Here is an 18,493-nt window from a genome sequence, read left to right on the forward strand (position 1 = left end):
AATTCTGGACTTATATTAAACAGATTATACATGCTATGGAATTTCTATCCTCTATTCTTTTAACAGCAAGTGTTTCTGATATAAAATAAGCTTAGTTTTATAATACTGAATTTTATTCATGGTTATATCGTATTAATTGACATTTAAATAAACATTGATACCACAAATGACTATTTAACATTATTGTCTCTTTAACAATGACATTTAAAAACAAATACTGTTGATATAAAAACAAAAAATCAGTTGCAATTTTATTATATAGTACTATATTTCATAATAAATTGCTTATTAAAAATTTGTGTAAGTTGTATTTTTGAACAAAAATTATAAACACTAATTAAAAATTTAAAAAATAAATATTGAACATATAATAGAACATCAAAACTTGTAAAATTATAAAGTAAAAATTCTCTAAAAAGCAAAATAAAGTTACTACTGTATAAAAATTTTAGAAATTTTTATTCGGAAATACAAAAGTCTTTTCCTTACCCATTACACAGTGAATTCAAAATTTCACACCTTTATGTAAATCACATAAAAATGATTTACATAATCACCTTTATGTAAATGTTATGTGATTTCACCATATTGTGTCAATTCACATAAAGGCATGAAATTTCAAATTCACAGAAACTAGTAAATGAGGAGACCAATAAATATAAACAACTTTTAATATAAAAAGGAAACATGAATGATAATTGGTCTATCCACCTGTTTTGCTTATTTATATCTTGACAAATTTATTGTTTCACCTGCAGTGGTAGTTTCAAGGACAATGATAAGAATAAAATACCGTATTTTGTTGCAAAAAGAAGTTCAATGGCAATTGCTACTTTAAAATTTATTGACAAGTGCTTTTAAAATTTAGGGAACCAAAAAACAGCACAATACATCCAAATCCCCAATAAAACAAGGGGCTACTGTATATCTATGAGTAGGAGGTGTACGTGTAACAGACAGAGATGGCTGTACAATAATTTTAAATAAAATTTTTATATTACTTTTTTACTTTTACTGATCATGGTTTTAGTGAAATGAATCTCATTAAAACTCCAATAGACTAAATGTAATAAATGTTAGCAATTTGATGACTATATCAATCAATGGTCCACCTTGAAGAGAATTTGATTTCCAAACTGCCTTTATTGTATGGCAGTGGTTCTCAATCTTTTTGAAGTCAGGGAACACTAAACTTTCACACTGTTTTCTGCAGAACGCTTACAATACATCAGCTTTAAAGCAGGGGTGGCAAACCTTTTTGAAATCAAGCACACTCGGTCTAGTAGATGACAACATTGGTATTTGCTAATTATATTCCCATTCAAAATTTTACATTGTATTTTTCTTTTGCAACAAATTTTAATTGTATATTTGTTTTTTTCGCAGAACACTTGAAATGGCTTCACGGAGCACCTGTGTTCCATGGACCATGGATTGAGAACCACTGCTGTATGGTACCAGAAAAAACAGACACTTTCAATTGTGACATTGAGTAAGTTATAGCATTTCTAATTTTGTACTGGTTGATATCAAAATAAAATCTACAATTTTTATTATGTTAAAAGCAACTTTACACTACTTGTTTTGCTACAATTTTCAAGACAACATTAGCAAAAAAACTACAGATTTGAAAAAGCTAGTGAGATTTCTACATACTAATATAGTAATATTAATTACACATTATCATGACAAATAAAAAAATAATAAAAACTGTACAAATATAATAAAAAATAGCCAGGAATATTTTTACATCTAATAAATACAGTAAGACCCTGCTTAACATTGCCTCTATTAACGCTGATTCGATATAATGCAGCATTTCATTTATTCATATATAACATGGATTATTTACAAACACTAACCAATCAGCAAAAAGTGGCAATTTGTAGTAGCACTGTACTTCCCTTAAATCTATGTTTGTTTTGTGCAATTTTGGCTTTTGTGCAATTGTGCTTTTTATCTTTAGTGACGAGCTTGTGTAATGTTTAAGGTGTTCAGCTTCACCCCAAGATGTAACAGGTCAACATCAATAAATACATAACAGATTCTACATTGTTAGTGATTTCATTCTTAAAATGCTAGAAGGTTTGTGCAGCATTATATAAGACAAAAGACATGACAATGAATTTGTACAAACCAAACAGCATTGTGACAGCTGTCTTAGAGATATCTTCTGGAGAAATCAGAATATGGGAGAAGCCATGAATCAGATCAATAGCTGAGAAGACCTGAAACCTGTAATAATCTTCAATATAAGGAACAGAATAGTGATAAGGAACAGTTTGTGCATTAAGTTGACAATAGTCACTATACAGGCTATGTGTGAGGTCCTGGGTCAAGAAAACTTGGGAGGTTCCCTTAAGGAATTCATAATGGAGGGTTAATGTTCATAAATTTTTTCAATTAGCTTTCTCTGCTAAACATATTGTTATATTTACATTTAATAAAATTTATCAACCGTATCTTTTGATTGTTTACTGTTTATAATAATTTTATTACTTGATGCTCTATTCAATTTTGCATATTTTTGAAGTCTCGAATGTTAGGAGGCCCCAATGTCTGGAGGCCCCTGGACCCAGGCCCGGTAGGCCCACACCTAAAGATGGGCCCATCACCATAGCATTGCCACTAACTGTTGTTTAGAACAAGATTTAATGGTGACCAGCTACTCAAAAATGGGCAACAAAGTACCTTGTACCAACATGAACTCAAACTCACAGTTTGCAAGCACATACTTCTCAGGAGCAAGTCATTAAGGCTTCATATGGATTGGTGGTCTAAAAGTTGTCATGATATGATGGAGAGTGGAGTGCCAAAAAAACATATGAAGATGCTCATATTTGTTGAAACTTGATGTCAGAACATCTAACACACACTGTTATAGTTAACAAAAACTTTTATTTAAACACAAAAGGAACATACATTAACATTACAACTTCACACAATTCATCCACATCTGAAGAAAAAGGTGGGGAGAGTAGAACAAAAGAAAAAGTAAAAAGGGTAGGGGAGCTTACAAGCAAAAATGTTCAGTGTTGCCACCAATCAACAGATCATAAAAATGTTAATATTTTCCTTATTTTTCAACACTTTCCCTCGGTGAATGATCTGTTGGATACCCATGTCCTTGCAAAATGATTCAAGTCTTGGTTTGTATAGTGGTTTTGTCGTTATGTCAGCTACCTGTGAATTCTCTTCAACACAATGGTTCCATCAGTAACTAGCTCCCAAGCAAAGAAATGTCTCATTTTAATCTGTTTAGAATGGCAATGGTATTCTGGGTTTTGTGCCAATCTTGTTGCTGCTTCATTGTCAATTTGTAGCTCTGGAGGCTCTTTGAGTTCTGTGATATCTTTCAGCAATCTCTACAGCCATACCATTTCACATGCTGCTTCATTTGCAGCCACCACTTCTGCTTCTGTAGTAGATATTGCAACTGAACTTTGTCTTTGACTCAGCCAAGTGATTGCTCCATCAGAATAAATACAAACACCGGAAGTAAAACGTCCAGTGACCAAATCTCCACCATGATCAGCATCACTGAATGCCTCAAGAATGTCCTTCTTGTATCCTTTCTTATAGAATATGCCATAATCAAGTGTACCCTTCAGATAGCAGAAGATCCTTTTAACATTTATCCAGTTCTCATTAGTATAAACTTCAAGTGACCTTGAAGCAATTCCCACTCTCCCGACCATAATTGCAGGGGACTTCAATGCCAAGTCCCAAGTTTGGCACAATCCCTACGAGGATCTGAGGGGTTACCAAGTGGTCGAACTTTTAAACAGACTAAACCTTCAGTCTCTAAACTCGAGTCCTCTCCCAACCTACTCCTCCCCGACGGGGGAGAGTTGGGTGGACATTAGCATAGCAAACCGCCACCTATTGCATTACAACATCTCTTGCAGCACATTAAGTGATCACTCGGCCAGCAATCATGGTTACATAGAGACCATAGTGGACACCCCAGGCATCGAAAGAAATTACGAATAAAGCAGATCACTAATTGGGACAAATATAAAGACTACATCTGCAAATACTGGAATCCAGAGTCCATAGCATTGATTGAGGACATGGAGGATCTGGACAGAATAATAGGTAATCTCCACTATGTCATACATCAGGCTTACTTGAGGGCCACAAAAATAATAGCGGTCAATAACTCCGCACCCTGGTGGACGAAGGAACTCAGTGCACAACAGACCTCTCTGAGGAAAGCCAGGAAACGGTTCAGGCAGGAGGCCGACCCAGAAAAGCGAAAAACACTTCGTCATGACTACCAAGTCCTCTTCAGGACTTATAAGACCAATATTAACAAGGCCCGAACGGAGTCATGGAGGCAGTACTGCACTGAGGCCGGGAGGGGGAACCCATGGTCTACCCCATATTATATCGCCAAAGGGAAAGTGAAAAAGACACAAGTCCCTAATAACTTTCATAATAATGCAGACCTCAGTACCTCATTTGTTAACACCTACTCGAACATTATTAAGGACCTCTTCCCTGAGGACAACCCGTCAACTGACAACGACCATCACAAAACTGTTAGAAGTAACAGCTCGACACCTCCCTCTACCACCAATGACATGTTCACCTACCAGGAAGTCGACCGGGAATTTATTAAGCTAAAACTGAGGAAGGCCCCTGGGCCTGATGGATACACCCAAAATTGGCCAAGCTCGCCTACGAGGCAATACCGACCCCTTTGTAATAATATTTAATAAGTGCCTGCAGCTGGGCTACTTCCCCACATTGTGGAAGTCCGCCTCTATCAAACTGATTCCCAAAAGTGACAACCCCACGAAATCCACTGACTACAGGCCTATCTCCCTCCTACCGGTCATCGGGAAAATCCTAGACGGCCTAATGGCAAATAGGCTTCAGTTCTATTGTGAATCCAATAACTTTATCCATGACAATCAATTCGGATTCAGGAAGGGGAGGAGTACAGTTTCCGCTCGACTCTATTGTAAACTACATCCGTACTGCTAAAGACAAAGGAGAGCACACTATGCTTATCACCATTGATTATCGCAGAGCATTTGATCACGCTTGGTGGCCAGCGATCCTTATGGCCATCAAGGACGCCAAATGCCCAAGGAACCTATTTGTTCTCACAAAAAGTTATCTCCAGAACAGATCCATTAAAATCACCAGCAACAACGTAACCTATCTAGAAAAAAGGATAAATAGGGGTTGTCCTCAGGGCTCAAGGGCTGGTCCCTTCCTGTGGACTGTCATGTATAACAGCTTGCTCGATATTCAAAATAGGTTCCCAGCAGATTACAACCTCCGAATCCAAACATACGCGGACGACACCGTACTGGCTTTGTCTCACAAGAATCAGGAAAAACTTCAATCTAGAGCTAATGACGTCCTTAAGTCCATCTCACAATGGAGCCACAACAATAAACTAATAATCAACAGTGATAAGTGCACCTGCACGGTCTTCCCCAGATCGACCCCCTTACAAAAGGGCCCCACCATCAAGATAAATGGCAACAGAATAAAAAATCAGGACACGGTCAAATATCTAGGTGTCATCCTGGATAACAAACTTACATGGAAACAACACGTATACTATGCGTATGATAAAGCTATAAAGGTCCACCACTCCTTAGCTTCCATAGCCCGCAACAAATGGGGCTACAATAGTAGAGCATGTAGGCTGCTCTATACTATGGTAATTGAGCCCATTCTCACGTACGGCTCTGTAATCTGGAGAAGCTCAGTTAATAAAATACACATTAAAAGGAAACTACTATCTGCCCAAAGGGTGGCGGCCATTACAGTCACAAAAGGGTATAAAACCGCCCCTATTGATGCCCTACTGGCAATCGTCAGCCTGCTACCTGTGGACCTGGTAATCAAGGGTAAAGTTTGGTTATACAACCAGCTTAAACTAAACGCTGACAACAGCAACCAGAATTACTTTAAAGACATAGCTACCCGCCTTGATGTCAACCCCACAGCAACCGAAATTCAACAGCATCTATCCAGACACAACCTGGATCTCAACTATCACCATCAGCACAACTTCCACCCGTCTTACTCTGTCGACGACCTCTTCTCCATCGGCAACGCTGCGCCCCACACTGGTGTGTGTGTTTACACCGACGGGTCTAAGTCCGACTCCGGCTTGGGGTGCGCGTTTGTCATAATGAACGGAAACTCCACAGTATATCAGGCACACTACAGGTTAGCCGACCATTGCACAATTAATCAAGCCGAATCTCTGGCAATCTACAAAGCCCTTTCATGGATTTCAACTAACAGGACGAGTTACGACATCAAGAAGGCTATGATTCTGAGCGACAGCAGGGTTGCCCTGCTCCAGCTGAAAAAGTTAAACACCAGCCTCACCATAATAAGGGACAGTCTCACCCTTCTGTGTTCTCTTAATAACACCATTCCCATCAACTTTGCGTGGGTTAAGGGCCACTCAAATGTCACTGGAAATGAGAGAGCGGACATCTTGGTCCGCACAGCCCCCAATAGGATTGACAGCATTCACTTCAGTCTCACTCCACTCTCCTGGGTGAAACAAAGGATCAACGACCACTCTTGGACCAGCTGGCAATCACGCTGGGACAACAGTTCCACGGGAAGATTAACATATAACTTTATCCCCTCTGTCAACCCTCCAAATACCACCACCCACCGGACTCCTTCCTTCAGGACCACACAACTCCTCACTGGTCACGGGAACTTCCGAAGTTACCTTCTGAGGTTCCATAATAAAACAGACGGGGTGTGCCCTTGCCCCCTTAATGAAGAGGAAGACCCACAACACATAATCTACCATTGCCCTCTGTATACGCAACAGAGGAAAAAACTCTACAACATTATTCGGAACGAACACGAACTGTGGCCACCATCTCTAAAAACTTTTATGGACAATAAAAATATTTACACGGCTTTTGTGAACTTCGCCAAAGAAATCGGCATACTGGACTGAACACCATTGTACCCCGGTACTCTGGGTAACATACCAGGTAGCCTAAAGGTACTCAACACTTCAACACGCGAATTCCTTTGTTGCCTGTCCTAACGAAACTCATGTAACTGCTCCTCGGGAAGTTATGTAATATATACTCCCTTCTACTGTCGCGACTCAGGGGACACCTTCATTCCTCTCTGCATTACTTTGTTCCCCATGTATGTAAATAGTAAGCACTGTTCTCTATTGCTCGCTCTGATTATTCACATGTCGCGCCTACTTACATTGTGTAAATAGCTGTATACTGTACATATCTTGTCATTTGTAATTGAAATTTTACTTTAATAAATGCGATGCAGGCGCTCCTGAATCCCAACCTCCTTCCCCACTATCCTATCAACTTTCCCTTCTCCTTCATTCTCACCTCTTCAAACACTTTCCATCACTTACTTCCTTTTCCGGCTGTTGGGCTATACCTCCGAGTGCGGCCCTTCTCCACCCAACCCAATGTATAACCAATATCAGGGTGTGTACCGACCATTAGGTACAGTACATAAGAGCACCTCTGCTTGATGATATGGTTTATCCTTTTTGTTTTTCATTATTCACAGAAAAAAACATATTTCTTTAGACTATACATACAAAGATGAGTCAAAGTCTATTCAGTCCTTTCACATGCTGTTTGAGGTAATAACAATTCCATCAGCGGAGTCTACACCTTTACACATTTTCACCGACTACAGCCAGCTGTCATAATAAGACAGTGCTGGCTTCAGTATCTGGCAAAGCAAGTTTCCAGGAGTGAGAGCTAGTGAGAGGGGAAGTGATGTTTGCCTCTGATTAATTTAGTCACCTATTACATCCACTGCCTACTTACATAATTATGTGTGTGCAGTAGGGATCAGTTGATTTCAGTTACTAAACCACAGTTTCATCTTTTACAAAAGCCAAAACCAAACTTTAAAAAGAACAAAAAAGAAATCCATTTTTCTTTCAAAACTCTTTTTGACACTATCTAATGGGTGAAATTTCATGTCAGCTTAAATTAAAATGAGATATTCACTTGTTCTATGCACAGAAAATTTGCAAATAAACAAGTTGCATTTAAATACTTTTTCCCAAATTGTCTTGATTAAATATTTAAATAATAATTTTATTATTTTTTAAACATATTCTCTTTTACTTTTGATATTTTTTCATAGATATAAAAAATATTAATGTTGAAATATTTTATAATAAATTTTAAACAATCATAAAAATATAGTTGCATTTAAAAAAGTAATGATAATAATGAAAAAGTCAGTAATCAAAAACTCTAAAAAAATTGCTATCTGAGCAAACAATTTTTTAAACAATTTTTCAGGAAAAAATTCCACAACCATCATTATTGTAAAGAAATTTGTCTTTTTTGTACATTAAAATGTCCATTAGAGTCCAGCATTAAAAACAGCTCATCCCTGGCTTGACAATGCCCATCATGTTCAACTTCAATTTTATTTTCATTAATTAACATATTACATCAAGTTTATAATTGTATGTTCTAACCTACTTAGATGATATGGCTTTAAAATATGCTTAAATCATTCTTCTAATTTAAAGACCACTTCAAAAAGCTGGAATGTATATTTGAACACTCAATTATACAATCAACACACTTTTCCAGCCAAGGATAGTTTATTCCTCTAATTTAAACATTTTTACATTAATTTATCAGTTTAGTGTTGCCTGAAAAATTACACAGTATTTAGTTATAACACTTTAAACTATGTAATAATTATTTTGATCCCTTCATAAAATATTTTCTTCTTTTGTGTGCTAATAAGCAAAAATTTTGTTTAAAGTAGGTTTATTTCATTATTTTGTATGATTAAATTTGAATTTTCCAAACTAAATAGTAATAAGTATTAACTCATAAAATGTTTCATTTTGTGTGAAGTTTGCAACAATTTTCAGAGAAATTTTGTATGTAATTCTGGGAAAATTTCAGGTCCTGAAAATATTCTACACTTGTTATGTTCTTTACTCCATGAAGTTCAAGCAATAAACAAGAACTATCTTACCATACTAGAAAAATTATGATGATGATAATAGTAGAAGAAAGTAAAACTATAATTAGAAAAACAATGACATACAAATTATGCCAAATTAGTTTGGGGATAAAATCTAATTAATAATCCTAACATTTGTTCTTAACATACGAGGGCTATTTTTTAAATAAGGTCCGTTTGTGAATAAAAGTGAGAATAATGCGCAATCACGGCAGTATGCATATGCTTCTGCTCCGAGCAAGCTTGGCGCGCGTTTTGACGCCATTTACAGCCATATCGTCTGTCTGTATGCTGAGCTGTAAAAGTTTAAAATGTTTAAGAAAATTGAGTCTCCCGCCGACTGTGAGATACGATCTGTTATTTGATTCTTGAATGCAAGAAACTTGGCAGCAGCGGAAATTCACTGTCAGATTTGTGAAGTTTACGGTGATAATGCTATGAGTGACAGTAAAGTTCGAAAATGGGTAAGAATGTTCAAGGATGGGCGAGTTAATGTGCATGATGAGCCACGCCCTGGTCGACCTTCTCTGATTTCTGAAGATTTGGTTCGTGATGTGGATAACAAAATTCGAGAGGACCGACGATTCACGATTTCAACGTTATCAATTGAATTTCCACAGATTTCAAGATCAGTTTTGTATACCATTGTTTCGGAGAAACTGAATTATCGAAAATTGTTTTCTCGGTGCGTTCCAAGACTGCTTTCTGACGATCACAAAACAAAAAAATTGGGCAGTGCTTTATTGTTTTGACTCGATATGATCATCCACACAGTCCAGACCTTGCACCCAGTGATTTTCACTTGTTTCGATACTTAAAAGAGTTCCTTGGTGGTCAACATTTCAACGACGAAGAAGTGAATTGGGCTTCTTGACAGGCGGCAGATTTCTTTGAAGTCGGAGTTCAAAAAATTGTTGAGCGGTATGACAAATGTTTAAACAAAATGGAAATTATGTAGAAAAGTAGATAAAAGTATGTAGAATATAGAAAAAAATATATTTTAACGATATTTACAGTATTTTTCTTCTTATTAAAAAACAAACCTTATTTAAAAAATAGCCCTCGTATTTAAATTTGATGTTTATATATATATACATATATACAATGGAACCCCGCTTAACGAGCACCTCACACAACGAGTATTTCGCATAGCGAGCAAAACAAATTGTTGTAGTGCTTTGTCACTATTTGTTTCTCAGCCTTGTATATATATTAGGTACTTTGTTGTCATTTGTATCGGGTTTTCTACCTTTTGTCACATTACTAAGCTATTTGTAATTTTTTTCGTTTGTCACATGCCACCTTCAGCAGCTGCTGCCTGCTTGATCAGGATTGGTTGTCGTGACACCATGTGACTAAGGCTGAGGTCCCGGATGGCAGCAAACATAAAAACACATGCACAACACGTGCAGAACACCTTTTTCCTTCTGGACTACACCTGGTGAAGACCTTTGAGCCCTGACCAAGCTGACAACAGCAAGAAAGGTCACTGTCTACGATTTGAAAGATAGGACAATATAACGGACTGTTGTTTGAGAAGAGAATCAACTTGCATCAGGGAACAATTGATCATCAAGTCCAGAGACCTTCGTGGATGTTGAAGAAGGTTAAGGAAATAACCTGTATCTGAGGTTATTTTGGTGTTTTCTTTATTAAATGTCGGGTATCAATTTGTATCGCGATCCACTAGTAACAACGGACATCAGGATATGCTAGCAACGATAAATGTGTATTAATGAATACCACTGATCATCACTGTAAATATTGTAAATATCTTTGTTAGTTTAAGTATCATTGTTATTTCTAGTAATAAGTATATTAGAGTTATAGGCTGTTAAGCCCCTAGTGAGTGTTACACTAGTGCCAATGGAAGGAAGGTTAGATCTGTGTGTTGTACATGAACTTGAGTATCATAAAGTGGTTGTTTAGAATTGCTTATCATGTGATCTATTTTTTGTGTGGCCCTTAGTATCCTTACCCAACACTAAGTCTGAATCTCTCAGTGATTCCAAGACACTACATTGTAAAAATTTGCCTCACTTAACGAGCGATGTTTCACGTAATGAGTGATGAGGAGAGGGGAAGTCCCGAATTGTGTGCATGCTCCATTAGTCTGTGTTTAGCACTCATTCTGCTAGCATCTTAGTGTTGCTTGCAATCACATATTTTTTCAAACTTGTGTTCACACATATTACTTATAAACATCAACAACCATAGCCATTATATAATAAACATGCCAAATGATATGCCAAATTCTTGGGTTATGTAAAAGCTATAATTAAATATTAGAAATTAATTAATTTGATTAGAGGTAGACAGTTATGCCGCCATCTTGTATTAAATTTAATGACCAATTCCAAATTAAATTTTAAAAATGTCTGAATTAAAAATTAACTATTTATAATTATTAAATTTAATACAAGATGGCAGCATAACTGCCTACCTCTAGTAAAATTAATTAATTTTTAATATTTAATTATAGCCTTTACATAACCCAAGAATTGGCATATCGTTTGGAGTGTTTATCAAGCATATTAGCTATGATTTTTTTTCGTTTCTGCAAATCGAATTCTCATTCCAGGATAGTTCATTCTGCGCTAAAAGAAATGATGATGATGATGATGATTCATGCTCCTTAACAGTGTATACTGTAGAATTTTTTTTTTTTTGAATAAACATTATACATGAAACATTTGAGCATTTTCTCAGCATGGAATGCATTATTGTATTTTACATTAATTTCTATGGGAAAAATTGTTTCGCTTAACAAGTGTTTCACATTACAAGTAAGAATCTGGAACTAATTTGTTCCAGAATCTTACTTGTAATGCGAGACACGTTAAGCAAGGTTCCACTGTGTTAAAATCAGATCTCAATCTAAGGTTTTTTCCTATTGCACAAATAACAGTTTTGTTTTAGCCTAACCAATGAATCCTAGCATTAATAAGCTATTCTAAAAGACATAAATGAAAAATCAGGACAATAACACAAATCTTATATCTGTATAATTATTTATTAATTTCAATCACTGTTCAATCTTAATCGTTAGACATGCACAGTGTGGACTGTATACCTGCATGTGATATAATTTATTATATGATAAGTGCACTGTGGTTGTGGATTATAGTTTAAATAATAATATTGATGTTGTGGCTTCATAAAAAACATCTATTGTATATATTCAATACAAATGATAAATCCTACCAACATTCCTTTCTAGCCTTTTTTTTTCGTGGGTCAACTAAGCGCAAACTAGAATCACAAAGTACCGAATATTTTTTCTGGTTTGGCAGATTTCTGTTTTGAATGGATTCTTTTTTAACATAGAGAATTGCTGTATTTCAAAAAATTGTTTCCATTTAGGTTTATTTCCCAAATGGAACCTGAATAAAAAATTCAGGTTCCATTTTGGACAGGTTTCACTGTATACTGTGTAATTTAGGTAAATATTTTAACTTTAACATAACCAGAAGAAAAAAATACTTATAAAGACAGAATAGGAAAATTAATTATTGCACAAATATGGGATTCCCATTGCACAATTCAATATTCTCATTACACATTTTGTGTCCAGTTGCACATTAGAATACTATTGACTAATTTTAAATTCCAAATATCTTGCTATTTTATGCTATATTGTAAATAAAACAGAATTTATTTAAAATTATAAAATAAAATACATACTGCATTGCTGGTGTTAATATCTATGCTTCCTTTCAGCCATTCCAAAACTTTATCCAAATTTCCTGCCCTTGCTGCTCTTAAAAAACTGGAATTTCCATCAGTCTGAAAAAACATATTTAATAATTTAACAATGATAGAGCTTTATTTTAAAAATTAGTTAACTAGCAAATACAAATAACTTTTATGGCAATTATTTATGTATTAATAAAGTACCAAATTTTAAAATATTTATATATTTATAATAGGATTATAAGTGTATTAATTTTTCTAAAGCAACTTGCTTTAAAAATTAAAGCTTACATTACAAAAAAGTTTAAAACTTCTTTAAATTTTAAAATTATTATAACAACTAAAATATAAAAATTAGAAATATTTTTAAAATTTTTCTATTTGAAAAAATAGTAAATGTACTGAAAACTGAATACAGATCAATAAACATACTGAAAATATGATAGAGTAAAACTTCATTAATTTGGACTAAATAAGAAAAAAAGTTATTCAGAATTTATATTTTCATTTTCATTATAAATTCTAAACAAGTCTTACTACAAAACTTTAAATTATCAATCTTTTTCATCTTTATGAAGATTAAATCTATCAATTTTTGCTTTTTATGTCTATCGTTATTAGTTTTTTCAAATAAAAAAAAAATAAAACTATAATATTTTTTCGAAAATATAAATATTTAAGTATAAATTATGCTTTCATTTGCTAAAAACATTTTATAACACAAAAAAGAGTAGAAATATCAATAATTATTTAAATTAGCAAGATATCGTCTAAAAAATATATGTGAACAGGAAATGAGTTTGAAGCATGTGATGAAATGTGATAAACAGATTGCTGAAAACTGATCGAACATGGAAAAAATAGTGTAAATCTTTGCCATTTGATTCAACCCAATCTAATAATTGTCAACAAATGTCTATGTGATAAAAATATTAGTTTTATAGCTACATTCCATTTATTGCCATCTAAGTAGCAACTGTTAGGTTAGTTTCACTCAAACTGTTATTCTTTTAGAAACTAGACTAATATTTTAGGTTCTTATTAAAAATTCAAAATTTACATCCAATTATTACCTCATATGCATAAAAATTATAATTTTTAGTTCCTTTAATAAAATTCTAAGTATGTTTGTTTATAGTTGCCTAAATAAATATTAAAGTTTTAAATTTTGTTTAAATTTTTTATTACAGTGAAAAAAATTCCACTCTAATAAAAAACAACAAAGAACAGTAAATTAAAATTAAAGTAAGATTACAAAAAATTGTTTGTTGTGAGTTGAAACTCATATTAAAACTCTCCCAAAAGGAGAAAAGATAAGAAGCAATGGAATCTTGCCAGTCTTAAAAGATATAACTTAATATTTGTAATTGTCTTCAGAGTGTTTTTATTGTCACTGCAACAAAAAGTTCTGAAGATATTTATTAGAAATAAGAACACTAAAGTAACTAAGTAATCTTTAGTAGAAAACAAATTTGCCTTTATTGTTCTCTGGTCTTTGCTATTTTCTTAAACCAGTGTTTCTAAAGCTTTGAAAAGTCACAGATTCTTCTATAAAAGATGTATTTTGATAGACCCCTATTTTCAGTCAGCTTTTAAATTTAATTATTAATTAATAAACTATATTAATAATAAGTATCTGAGACATCTTATATTATTTTTTGATTAAATTAATTTGAAAAGTTTTGGTAAAATAAAAGAATTAATAAATAATAAAATTTAATAAAAAGAACCAACGTTTAAATTTGTCAAGTCATTAAATTATAACATTTTAATATAGGTTATAACATACAAATTTATCACATTTAATTCAAATTATCACATTTAATTTAAAACTTAATATAGCTTTAAATAATATTTTTAAATATATGCTAAGTAGCCTAATAGAATAAAAGCAATTTTGGAAAATGGGCCTGCAGATCCCTGACAAGTATCCAGTGAACCCTCGGTTCTGCAGCCAACAGTTTTGGAACCACTGCTCTAGACTAAAGCAAAGTCTCAGTTTAAAGTACAAACTATATAATTTAATCGATCTACTGGAAGTACTATAACCAGACATGCCTTTAATATTTTGCTGCCCTTTTTAATGCATTAAAAATTATATCTTTTCCTTTATCATCCATAATAAATGATTATTTTAATTGGATTCACACTATCACTGACACTTTATTGAAATTTGTTTGCTACAAATGTGTAGCAGCATTACTTGCATTTTTCATAGTATATTTTTACAATAAACCTATGTGTGATACCACTGGTTTAACTATTACATTTAGTTATACATATTAATTAGCCTAAATTATTTTTGTTTTATATAATTTTGTTTATATTAAACCAAATGACATCCTTAATTAATTGGACTATTTAATGCTACAATAAATAATTGTAGCATAAAATAATCCAATTAATTAAGGTGTCATTTAGTTTATTATCAATATATCGTGCTTTGTGTTGTTAATATTTGTTTACTATATATATGTATAATTTTTCAGTATAATATTTAATGTGTAAATCAATTTTGTGATCACATAATTATAATGATACCTGTAAAAATTTGCTGCCTCTTAAAGTTTCCCTGCCATAGACACATTCCTACTTTGTCTATGCATAAAAGTTCTTGGTTCTGACTGTAAAACTATCTATTTTGTGTGTGAGTATCGAGCAAGTTAAATTACTAAAAGCCAACCAATACCACATGTCATCAGACTAGATAACAGCTGTAATACTAATAACTTAAAGAGACAATTTGATACTAGAGGGAGGTGTTAGGTGCCATCTCTTAATAAATTTAATAATTAAAATTTTAATTAAATAATTTAGAATAACTGGAAGAAAAGAATTGGCCCAAAGCGAGACTCAAACCCGCAACTGCTGCTTACCATGTGGATGCGTTGCCAGTTACGCTACCCAGACCTCCAGTCCAATCTCATCTTCCAGTATATATAATATTACGCTATAACCATTGTTGATTACTACGGTGTCGGCTGGGGATGCATAAAGTGCCCTCGTCCTGTAAACTCCCTCATAAGAGGGATAAGAGGGAGTTTACAGGATGAGAACAAGTTAAAGAAAAGTGACCTGATGATGACTTTATCAGAAGCTAGTATATGTCAACTTTCTGATCTGATAAAGTGTCAACTTACACTTACGCTTTCTCAGAGTTGATAGTGACACATTATATCTTTCCCCCTTGACTTTTAGTCACCTCTAAAAAATTTGCACCTTTGAATACGACTAGGAATGGCCAATTTTGGTCAGTCATCACCCATCAAGCTTTTAAGATCTGTGCCTGTGCACTCTTATCATCTGCAATTTCATTTGTGTTTGGATTTCTCGTCATCCTTCTGCTTGTGTGCTGTCACTCTCCAGAACTATTAATTGATGTCAAAAACTTATCTCCTGCTTTCCTCAACATGGAATTTCTAGTTCAGACCTGTAAGGTACTGAAATTTGTGAACTCTCTCTCTCTCTGCAATAATAATGCACATAAATACAAATAATGTGTCTTCTTTAGTTGTGTAACACATTGCACAAACTTTCATGCCATCTAATAAATGTTTATGTCTAGTTAATTGTTTTGAGTGACTCCTTTCCAACTGAATCTCAGTATTTCCTACTCCATCCTCTTTCGCCTAGTCTCACATATGAGACCATGTTATTGCCAACCACAAAAACACCAAAAAATTTTAGTAGTAGGAGTAACCTATTTGGTGTCAGAAATTTCAGAGTGTAATCACTACATTCAGCAATAAGGAGGCTAAAAACACTGGATAAAATTCCATTTAGGTCAATAGACACAACCTGAACCTCACACTGGTGTCCAAGAAAATCACCAAACAGATGTGGCCATCAGCCATATATATATGTATATATTAAAACATGTATATTTGTATATAGTCATAATTCTATGCTATTTCTGTGATTTCTTCTATTCTTTTCTGGAACTTTCTAGGATGACCGTTATTGCCTTTGGGTAGGATTAGCCATTCCACAAACAGGAAGAGAATAATAGGAGATAAGGTGACCAGATGAAAAACGACCAACGAGTTGATCAGTTTTCGACTGGAGACTGAAGCAGTAGACGTATTGTTAAGAAAGTTGAAGGGAGATCACAACAAGAAGATTGAGAGGACAAAGACTGTTAAGAAAGAAGGTATGGAAGGAACTTTGTATTAGCGAACAGCCCAAAGATGCCTTTAAGAACCTCAAAGAACTGTATAGTTTGGTATGGGAAAAGAATCATACCTAGGCACTGAATTTGAAAGAGAATTCAATACTCAAGAATCTTGAAATCAACAAAGGAATCATTGAGATGGCAGGAATAATAAACTCTGAAAGAAACTCCTACCCAAAGAGCATATCAGCACAGATGAGAGAACAAATCCTGGATGACTATAGACTTTCATTCTTCCTCATTCCTCACTTTCCTACCTCTATTTTCACTTTCTTAAGTTAAGTTAGTTTTAAGGTAGTTTTAAGAATTAGTTAAGTAAAGTTCATGTACACAGTTAGGCTAAGAAGATTGTTACATAACCATTCCGTATGTAAATTATATTCCCAACTTGTATGAAAACCTAACAAGAAACCCTATGCAACGCACCTTGAATTTTGTAAAGTTTACAAGAACAGTTGAAATTTCTTAAAACTGAACACATTCGTCGTGAATAAAGGATTGTGTAATATAGAAAGTTTTCATGTGTCTTTTCTTTTGTTTGTACGTTTCCTTTGCAGACAACATTACGTCACATAATGAACAACCATGCAGAATCTTACATTGGGGTCAGAAGGAAACACCATCATAAAATCTCACATATGAAACATAAAATAAGTAATTATAAATTAATATCACAACAGATGCAAATGTTAAATATAGAGATAAAAAGAAAGCACATTACAATCATATTAGCTGATATAATATGCTAGTAAAATAGAGGGAGTTTGTACATCATTGTACACAACAAACAGGGGAAGTCAAAAATGGGTCAAAACTTTGCAGGTAATTAATGAAAGGCCCTTCTAATGATACCAGTTGAGATCATTTGAAATATTGTCAACCAGTATCACTTAATATGAATTGTTTTGAATGGATATTTCGGAATATAACAACATGAATATTTCATATTGATTTATTTCAATTAGCATTAATAACTTATATATCATTTGAACATCAACTAACAAACTGTGTCATTTGTAGTCCAAAATATCTGTTCAAAACAATTCATGTTAAATAGTGTCAATTGGCACTATTTCAAATGATAACAATTAATTAATTGAAATAATTTAACATCTTTGATATCATTTAAATTATCTCAATACATATCATTTCAATGATTTAATTCATTAATTAATTCATTTCAATTTAAATAGCTATTTTAAATAATATTAATTATATTTTCTTCTTTTGTGTTACTCTGTTTTGTAGAAAAGTAACATTATACCAGCAACTTCACAATTATAGTATTTGATATCCAGATTAATCTTATTAAATAAGGATGCTATTATTGTTTGAACAAGTAAGTTTTATAGGATCGTTATTCTTGTAGATAGGTTTTTACTAACATTTTTCATGTTATGTGAAAAAGATGTTTAACTATTTTGTTTTGTAAAACTAAATAAAGTAACTTCTGTTTTACATATTAAAAAAGTTTTCTATTCAAAAATTTATCAATCAATTAAAGAATTGTTTTTGTTAATTGTTATTTCTTCCTGATTTTTAAAATGCTATGAGATTTAAATAACTCAATGTAGACTCAATTTTAGAAATTTGATTTAATTTATACAAAAAATAAAAAATATTATTCTTATTTCAAGTTTT

At 33.4% G+C, this 18,493-nt stretch overlaps 1 protein-coding gene across 19 annotated transcripts in view; it reads right to left on the minus strand.

Annotated features, from left to right (window-relative positions):
- The window catches only part of LOC136979409 (ankyrin-2-like), a 376,384-nt gene that overhangs the window by 319,163 nt on the left and 38,728 nt on the right, over positions 1 to 18,493 (minus strand). For all 19 annotated transcript variants that reach the window (XM_067275362.1, XM_067275361.1, XM_067275359.1 and 16 more), the window contains exon 2: positions 12,673 to 12,774. In XM_067275362.1, coding sequence (XP_067131463.1) covers positions 12,673 to 12,774 — 102 coding nt within the window. The remainder of the gene's footprint in view (positions 1 to 12,672; positions 12,775 to 18,493) is intronic.

Source organism: Centruroides vittatus, unplaced genomic scaffold (assembly GCF_030686945.1).
Source record: "Centruroides vittatus isolate TY-2023 unplaced genomic scaffold, ASM3068694v2 contig_620, whole genome shotgun sequence".
Taxonomy (NCBI): domain Eukaryota; kingdom Metazoa; phylum Arthropoda; class Arachnida; order Scorpiones; family Buthidae; genus Centruroides; species Centruroides vittatus.